The sequence below is a fragment of the Capra hircus genome, chromosome 3 (genome assembly GCF_001704415.2).
Source record: "Capra hircus breed San Clemente chromosome 3, ASM170441v1, whole genome shotgun sequence".
Classification (NCBI taxonomy): Eukaryota; Metazoa; Chordata; class Mammalia; order Artiodactyla; family Bovidae; genus Capra; species Capra hircus.
In genome coordinates, this window is record NC_030810.1 from 53,757,057 (window position 1) to 53,767,123 (window position 10,067).

A 10,067-nucleotide genomic window follows, 5' to 3' on the forward strand; every position below is an offset into this window, starting at 1 on the left:
GAGTAAGCTCCAGGAATTAGTGGTGGACAGGGAAGCCTGGCATACTGCAGTCCATGGGGTCGCAAAGAGTTGGACACAACTGAGCAACTGAACTGAACTGAACTGAAGCATGCAAAAATATGTATTAAAGGATTTTCACTATACTATTGCCTATATTAGCAAAAACCAAAACCAATAAAGGTAGAATCAAAATCACTACCCATCAGTATTACTTTTTTCACCATGAGTATAGATTATATAACTTTTATTAAACAGAGACAAAAATGTTTTAATCAAAGCAAATCTTGAAACTAAAATGGAATCCAATTTTCTTCTATCTCCCTCTGGTGGCAAGTTTTCTCAGTCATATTACAAGAGCAAAGGGTCATTTCATTTACTTCTGCTCATCCAGTCAAGACTAAAACTAATTCAAACTAGGAGGGTAGGAGGGCAGGGTGAGAGGCAGTTGGAATATATATATATATTTAATTTGAAAAAATAACATTGAAAGAAATCTATGTTTTATACTTTCAACTCGGCCCTTCCTGGTCAAATATCATAATTTTCCATTTAAGAAAGTACAATTTACTGAAGTCTCGCTCTAGTAAATCTGGGTTAATGTGTTTAAAAGTGTTAGTTGCTCAGTCTTGTCCAACTCTTTGTGACCCTATGGACTGTAGCCCACCAGGCTCCTCTGCTCATGGAATTTTCCAGGCAAGAATACTGGAGTGGGTGGCCATTCCCTTCTCCAGGGGATCTTCCCAACATAGGGATCAAACCCAGGTCTCCCCAGTAGTATTGCTGGTAGATTCTTTACTGTCTGAGCACCAGGGAAGCCATTAATGTGTAAAATATTGCACAAATATGAAAACAGCAGTTGTGAAATACTCAGTGGTAATTCTTTTTCACCCTCAGTTTCTCTATGGAGACCCAGGTTGCTGAGATTAGAGAGGGGCTGTTTCAAGAACATGGAAGTTCCCAGAACAAGGAAGAGTTTAATGTGTGTGTGGTGTAAGCTAACAGGCTTCTATTCTAAAGGAGCCTTCTGGAAATTAGCTGTCTGCACGTAGGCAGTTATTCCCTCTTTTAAGAATTTCCATAGAGCGACTAACTGGAAGTGTTCTTAAGTTTCCTACACTTTCCTGGTGGCTCAGAGAGTAAAGAATCTGCCTGCAATGAGGGCGACCCAGGTTCAATTCCCAGGTAGGGAAGATCCCCTGCAGAAAGACAACCCACTCCAGTATTTTTGCCTGGAAAATCCCATGGACAGAGGAGCCTGGCACACTACAGTCCATGGGGTCACAAAGAGTCAGACACAACTGAGCGACTAACACTTTAGTTTTCTACAAAACAAGTTATCTTCTCAAACTGGTGGATCAGGCCTGCTACCTCACAGTTTTGTCCAATTTAAGTGATCACTAAAACCTCTCCTCTTATCATGAGCAGCTTTTGTTCAATTCCTTTATAAAATCTCTTGTGAGGTGGTAGGATATAAAAGCTATTTGTTCCTGAAGAACAAGAAAATGAGTCATGAACCCGAACAAGGAAATGAGTCATGAGACATGTTACTATTCTATTTAATCACAATAACATAAAATTAATCTGTCTCCTTCTAAACATTTCTGTATAACTTGAATTTTCTACAATGATCATTTATTTTTGCAAACAAAAAAAAAAAATTTTTAAGAAAACAGCCAAAGTAGAGAGTTTCTATAAACTAACATTATAGATAAGAAATATTCAACGTAAGTTACTAGTTTCTGTCATTAAAATACCACTACACTTCATAAAATACTTCCCTTAACAACAGGATCTCTAGCTTATCTTTCTATTTATTTACTCATCACCACTTGACAGATATACTGGAAGCAAATAATATTATTAGTTGATGTGGTCAATTTAAAATATAGCCATATTAATATAATTTCTGTTACAAAAAATAAATTTTATTCTTAAGAATTTGATTCACACAAAATTTCTCAGACACGTATCTAATGTAAACAAGATAAACCTTTATAGAATACATACCAAAACTGCCCAGTTGTTTGTATGGCCACTTCTAAAGAACTGTTCTGCTTGATCCTAGTAATCAAAAAATAGCAAAAAGATTAGAAGAAAATCAAATTTCCCAGAATAAAGACTGATAAAGGGCAGTTAAGATACATGGAATTTTTAGTTTCAATAAGTCATCACAACACAAGTTTATAAATTTCTAGTATTTGACTTTACGAAAGCCAAAATAATTTTATCTGGGGGGTTATTGTGAGAGGGGCTGTTTTAAACATTTTATCTCAAATAGTCAGCTCTTCCTCATATGCTTCCAGTTTTCCATTCAGTCTTTAAATTATGAATGACTTATTTTATGTCTTCATTCTACACATAACAATATCCTTTCTGCTGAATAGGAATGAATATTGAATGCTTCCTATTATTTTATTTGAACTCACCAAAATGTCTGATTGAATACATTCTCTACCATACTTCCATGTACCATTTTACTATCTGTTAGAGTAAATCTTAATTACATTTGCCATCATGGAACATTAAAAATCTCAACGTCCAATACCATCCAGACACCTAATGAATATGATTTTTATTATATATTAAAATAACAGTGAATATAAACCATAATGATCTCAGATCTGCTCCTAAACAGCATTAATTATGAGAACAATCAGACTGCCTGGATTCAAATCTGGACCCTACTACTTACTAGCCGTATAAACTTAGGAAAGCTGCTTAACTAACTTCCTATGCTTCTGCTTCCCCATCTATAAAATGGTAGCATTATCTGACACACAGAATGTAGGAATGGTGATTGGAATATAATAACTGCAAAACATATATTAGCTCTTTTAATTTTCAGCTAGGAAGAAAATTTCCAGAAGAATGAAATTAAAAAATCACTCGAGTGCATGTGTTTGTGTTATATATATATACCTGTTACATCTTATGGACAATCCAGAATGAACTTTTTGGCCAACCCAACCCAATATATATCTCTTTATAAACTTCTCAACAGTTGAATAGATGCTAAAGAAAGCAACGTGCATTAGTAAGCTAGGAATCTGAAGATCTGGTTTCAGCCCAGATCCTATCCCTTACCTGGTTGTGAGACTAGACTGTCATTTAGCTCTCTGGACTTGATTTTCCTCATGTAGAAATGAGAACTGACCCAATAATCTCTAATGTCACTTCTAGCTCCAAAATTCTCACATTGTTAAGACTTCAGTGAAAAAAACTGAGATGTCAAAACTCTTCTGTGATTGTTAAGATAATATAGACACTACAAAGTTATTCAACCACATATGGTTAGTGGAGCACCTATTATGTGCCAGGTACTATGTAATGTACAGTGATTCAAAAATCACTTAAAAAGCATGCTGCTTTCTCTCAAGAATCCCTGAGGTAATAAAGACAAGCATGCAAACACATTACACTACAATATAACATTCATTCATTCATCACATTCATTGGGTACCACGTGCCAGCTACTGTTCTCAATGCTCAGAACACAACAATGGGCGAAACAATGCTAGTACTTGCCTCCAAAGAGATTACATCAAACAGATAAGGATAAACCTCAAATTCTCTAAAGGTAAGATATACAGTATCATAAAAGAGTATAATAGGGGGACCTGAACTGGGGGGAGCCCAGCAGGGATGTCAGGGGAGGTTTCTCCAGGGAAATTTGGGTTATGATTCAACAGATAGAGAGGGAAAATAATTCCAGACAGAGAACATTACCCAAACACCAGAAGGGACCTTAAAGGTTCTAGAAACTAAAGGAAAATTAGCATAACTAGAAGCTTTAAAGAGAGAGAGGGGAGATAGAACCAGCGTGCAGGCAGGAGCCTATGGGTCATAACCAAGATTTAGCTCTTTATCCTTAAAACAACATTAAAGTATATATAGGTGACATGGTCAGATTTGTGTATTTAAAAGTTACTCTGGCTGAGGCTTGGAGAACAGACTGGATTGAAGAAAGAATGACCTGAGGCAGACCAAGTAGGCAGCTATTGCCCTATAAATGAAAGATGATGGAATAATAGTGAGTACAAAGTGTACATGGGTTATAATATGATAGACGAGTGCTATACTAGCCAAGTGCACACAGTACAACAGTAAATACAAAATAAACAAAAGGAAGGTTCTACAGGGGTTAGCTTTTACTGCATTTTAGTAAATGAGCAAACAAAGAAACAGGAAGAATAACACAACAGAATGTTAAAAAGCACAACTATGTAACTACAAAAAAGAGTAATAATATCCAAAACAAAGTATACAGAATAATCTGCTAAAATATATAAGAAAAATAGAATTTCTATACATATTTATATTATCTAAACAACATGCTTCATAAATAGTGAATATATAAATTAGCAATAATTCATGAATATAAAGAAAGCGTGCATGCTTTCTTTTTAAAATGGTAGAGTTGCGTATTTAAAAAGCTTTCAGCATTAGCCTAAGCTCAACGTCTGAGATCAGTCCTGGGTGTTCATTGGAAGGACTGATGCTAAAGCTGAAACTCCAATACTTTGGCCATCTCACGCAAAGAGCTGACTCATTGGAAAAAGACCCGGATGCTGGGAGGGATGGGGGCAGGAGGAAAAGGGGACGAGAGAGAATGAGATGGCTGGACGGCATCACTGACTCGATGGACGTGAGTCTGTCTGAGTGATCTGAGTGAACTCCGGGAGTTGGTGATGGACAGGGAGGCCTGGCGTGCTGCAATTCACGGGGTCGCAGAGTTGGGACACGACTGAGCGACTGAACTGGCTGACTGACTAACGTCTGAGATGGTGGGGAGAATGGGCTCCTATATGAAGACTGGGACGTAGGCAGAGACTAGATCATGATGTTTACACTTTCTCTGTCCAAAAACACTAAAAGTATGCAATCTAAAGAATAATATGATCAAACTTACTTTGATGAAGACTAAAGAGAAGGAATTTGGAAGCCTGAAGAAAACAAGATAAGGTTACTGAAATAATCTAGGCAAGAAAAGACGAGGGCCTGCATCAAGTCAGTGGAAATTAAGAAGTGAAAGCAATTTTAAATATTGAGAATACAGAATTTAGTGATGATTAAAATGTGAAATAGAGAAGTTCTTTTTTTTTTTTTTAATCCTAGGTTTCCAGCATAGGAGAAACCCCGTAGGAGGTGGGGTAGGTCCGAATATAAAACTTCGGACACAAATTTTCAAACGTCTGCTATTCTGAAAAATGATGCTAGAGATGTAGGCTGCAGAACTGGACGAAGGTATTATCAGAGTACAGGGGAGAATAAAGGCTTTATATCTGGCCAGAATTTAGTGTGAGTCAAAAATAAAACACTGTACCCATCTGATTCCTAGTAGAGCGTTGTAGTTTGGTAGCGGGGACGTAGGCGCGGCACTCTAGAGCTGACCTTTCACCTACTAGGGACTGCAAGCTCTTCCGAGCAAAGGATCACGCCCTCTCCCGCCGCCCAGGACTTGATTCTTTTCATTCGCCATTTTAAAAGGCTGAAACAGACAGTCACTGTCCTCTCCTGTTCCCTGCGACACCCTCCCCACAGCACCGTCAGCTTCCAGGAGGCTTCCCTCCGTAGCTGTGTATCGGACATCTGCTGGACGCTTACGGCCACGACACAGCTGTCCCCCGCAGGGCCCTGTCGTTCAGAGGGCCTGACTCCTACCTCGATCTGACTAGCGGCCAAGCTGCCGAAAGGCAAGAGCAACAACCCTGCCAGAGTAGTCAAACCCTGGCTGAGAAAACAGGTGTCGACCATGTTTGCCGGCTTCAGCGCACCTGGAGGGGCGGGGCGAGTGCCGTAAAGCAGCGCGGGGCGGGATTTGCGTAGTTTTTTTTCCTTTTCTTTGCGACACCTGCCCCGCCTCCTAGAGAGCGGCTCCCTCGCCAGCTTTCGAAAGCCTGAGCTTCCCGCAGTCCTTAGTTTCCCCGGTAGCTCGGACTGAGACTGACCCTTGAACTAAATTTTCAGGTTTTGTATTATAAAATGGACGTTTTAAAACTATTTTGAAAAGCAATGGAGAAAAACTGAGCCTGTAAACCTTCCCCATTCTTTGACTATATGAAACATGATGTGATGTAGAAGAGTAAGCTTTGGGATACAAAAAGGTAGTTAATTGGATCAATTGCAAATGAAAACATGGGTGAGCGCTCCAACTCTTATACTTGGGGTCTATTACCTGTTAAACGTATGAACATGGAGAAATTAGTTACATTTTTGTTTATTTTGTAATTATAGAGCTAAAACATATCAGAGTCTGAGGATTCCATTATGTTTATTATATTCATTTAGTTTTAAATTCTGCTTTGCATCTAGCATGACAAAAGTATTTATGCTGCTTCATAATCTTAGTAATTTTAACATTTAATGTGACATGGAGTTCTGTCCCTTACTGAGGCCTAAGCCAAAGTAATTGCCCGTCTTTTGGGCAATACACAGTCTCTAAATTTTAGTATTAAAATCATATTATAAAGAGTTATCTTTGGACAGTTATTTTTGCATTTCTGAATTATTTTCTTTGGATAATTTTCCTAGAATGAGTATCTTGAGTCAAAAGACACAAAAGCTTTAGTGGCTATGAATGATGTTGCTTTCCAAAGTATACTAATTTACAATGCCATCAAAATATGCAACTGAACACCAAAGTATACCATTCTTTTCCCTCTCAATTCCTTGGTGTAAAATGTTACCTAAGGTGGTTCTAGTTCTTTAATTACCATCAGGACCTTATGTTGTTTTTTTTTTAATAAAATATCTGTATGTCCTCTGATGTAAAATTTATCTTCATAGCTTTATTTTACATGTGCATTTGAATGATATATTTATAAAGAAGTGATATTGACCCTTGCCATAGTTTATGCTGTTGCTTTTCCCAGTATTGGTCTCTCTTTCTATTTTGTTTCTTTTGCTTTTGCACTTTGTATGATCTTTAATGTCAGGCTTAAATCAGATTTCAGTCTTTCCCTGATGAAGATAAGAAAGTAAGCACATGTCCAGCATGTCTTGTACCTGAATGCTTCAAGTTCATTTAGGTCTCAAATCAAAAGTTTTATTTCCTTTTAATTTTATATTTAACTCTTCAACTATCTGGAATATATTTTAGTATATTCTATAAGATTTTACAAGATGTCAATTGCTGCATAACAAACCACCCAAAACTTTGTGGTATGTCCATATCTAGATACACAAGGATGTAGAAATGGAGACGTGATTCCATGGGACCCATTGCAATAATAATCTACCAGTACTTTTATCAAAATTAGTATTTAATTATCCAATATAATTTTCTACATAATGCTAACCTTTCTTATTGACTCCTGATATCTCTTCTATTAAATTCTTATAAGAAATAGAATATTTCTGGACTCTTTTCAATTAAAATAATTGTCTAGTTTGGGGCCAGAGGTATGTTATTTTAATTATTGTTGCTTTAACATGTTTTGATATTTGGCCATTAGGGCTAACCATTTCAGTATGCTTCATTTTTCACAAAATTCTTTGATTAATTCTCCTGGTAATTTTCCAACTGAATTTTATGATAATATTTATAAAAATTACTATTTGGGTTTTTTCAATGGGGTTATGAAAATCTCTTAAGTTTGAGAGAAACTGACATCTTTATCATAGTCTCTCATTCAAGAATATCATAGTTTCATTTATTTGTGGTTCCTATTTTAAATTTCTCAGTAAAACTTTAAGTCAAAGGTCACTAAATTAAGCTACTTTGTAAGCATTTTTAACATTTGTTGTTATTCTTAATAGATTTCTTTTACATTATGTAGGAAGTTCAGTTCAGTCACTCAGTCGTGTACAACTCTGCAACCCCATGAACTGCAGCACACCAGGCCTCCCTGTCCATCACCAACTCCCAGAGTTTACCCAAACTCATGTCCATTGAGTCAGTGATGCCATCTAACGATCTCATCTTCTGTCGTCCCCTTCTCCTCCTGCCTTCAGTCTTTCCCAACATCAGGGTCTTTTCAAATGAGTCAGCTCTTCATATCAGGTGGCCAAAATACTGGAGTTTCAGCTTTAACATCAGTCCTTCCAAAGAACACCAAGGACTGATTTCCTTTAGGATGGACTGGTTGGATCTCCTTGAAGTCCAAGGGACTCAAGAGTCTTCTCCAACACCACAATTCAAAAGCATCGATTCTTCTGCACTCAGCCTTCTTTATAGTCCAAATCTTACATCCATACATGACCACTGAAAAAACCATAGCCTTGACTAGACTGACCTTTGTTGACAAAGTAATGTCTCTGCTTTTTAATGTAGGAAACACATAGATAAATGATTATAAGTAATATCTATAATAGTATGTATTCTGATCAGTTATTGTTGATATGCAGGTCATATTTTGTGTCCAGCTGCTTTTTCATTATTTTAATAAGGATTATTTAATTATCTTAATACTCAAAATTATTTATGACGTTTTTGACAAGTTGCTTTGGCTTTCCTAGTTTTACAATAATGTTATCTGAAAATTATCTTTTGTCTCTTCCTTTCCAATATTATTGCTTGTATTTCATTTCCATGGTTTATGTTATTATTTTAATATAATTAATAATATTGATAGCAGAAGACTCGAAGATTTTCTTGCTTCATTTTAATTTTAAAAGAATGGCTTTAGCACTTTTCCATTAAGTCTGCCATTAGCTCTTAGATTTGAATAAATACTCATTGTTATGTGAAAGAAATAGATTTCTATTTCTCTTTTTTCACTGAACAACTAATTTTCAAGTATGGAGTGGGCAGTTTCACACTTTAATGTAGAACACACGAGCAGTTTTAAACACCACTCAAAGTGGGAAATAACGATTTTTCAATCTGTTAATATGTGAAATAGCATAGTTTAAAATTTGATTAGAATCGTTAGCCATACTCGTAGATAGAAAAGCTATGACAAACCTAGAAACCTTATTAAAAAGCAGAGACATCACTTTGCCGACAAAGGTCCATATAGTCAAAGCTATGGTTTTTCCAGTAGTCATGTACATATGTGAATTGGACCATTAAGAAGGCTAAATGCTGAAAAATTGATGCTTTCAAATAGTGGTGCTGGAGAAGACTCCTGGGAGTCCCTTGGACACCAAGGAGATCAAGCCAGCCTATCCTAAAGGAAATCAATCCTGAAGATTCATTGGAAGGACTGATGTTGAATCTGAAGCTCCAATACTTTGACCACTTTATTCAAAGAGCCGACTCACTGGAAAAGGCCCTGATGCTGGAAAAGATTGAAGAGCAGGAGGATAAGGGGGCGACAGAGGATGAGATGGTAAGATGGCATCATCGACTCAATGGACATGAGTCTGAGCAAACTCCAGGAGGTAGTGAAGGACAGGGAAGCTGATACAGAAAATAGATTGGTGGGGCCAGAGGCAGAGAGCAGGGGGTGGTTAAAAGAAGTGAAGGCAATTAAAATGTGTAAACTTCCACTCAAATAACTCCTGGGAATGATTGCTATAATTAACAGTGAAAGTGAAAGTGAAGTCACTCAGTCATGTCCGACTCTTTGTGACCCTGTGGACTGTAGCCTACCAAACTCCTCTGTCCATGGGATTCTCCAGGCAAGAATGCTGGAGTGGGTTGCCATTTCCTTCTCCAGGGGATCTTCCCGACCTAGGGATCGAGCCCGGGTTTCCCGCATTGGAGGCAGACGCTTTAACCTCTGAGCCACCAGGGAAGCCTATATTGTATATTTGAAAGTTGTTAAGAGAACAGATCCTAAAAGTTCTCATCACAAGAAAAAAATTGTAAGCATATGGTGATGGATGTTAACCAGACTTACTGTGGCAATCACTTTGCAATATATGCATATATCAAAGCATTATATTGTATACCTAAAACCAATACAATATATATGTCATTGTCCTCAATTAAAAAGAATTATTAACCAGAGTGCATTCAGACTACAGTTCAGTCCAGCTATTCATTAAGTGAATAATTAACTTAGCAACTAAATGAGAAAACAAGCCTTTGAATATCATATCAAAATTATACACATCTATACATAATCAGAATCTTTTCCGATGCTGGGAGGGATTGGGGGCAGGAGGAGAAGGGGACGACA

General features: G+C 37.2%; 1 protein-coding gene across 2 annotated transcripts in view; it reads right to left on the reverse strand.

The window, feature by feature from the left end:
* The window catches only part of PIGK (phosphatidylinositol glycan anchor biosynthesis class K), a 155,729-nt gene extending 149,933 nt beyond the window's left edge, over nucleotides 1–5,796 (reverse strand). For both annotated transcript variants that reach the window (XM_005678232.2, XM_018045587.1), the window contains exons 1-2: nucleotides 5,662–5,796; nucleotides 2,008–2,061 (exon numbers count right to left, since the gene is read on the reverse strand). In XM_005678232.2, coding sequence (XP_005678289.1) covers nucleotides 2,008–2,061; nucleotides 5,662–5,754 — 147 coding nt within the window. In that variant the 5' untranslated portion in view covers nucleotides 5,755–5,796. The remainder of the gene's footprint in view (nucleotides 1–2,007; nucleotides 2,062–5,661) is intronic.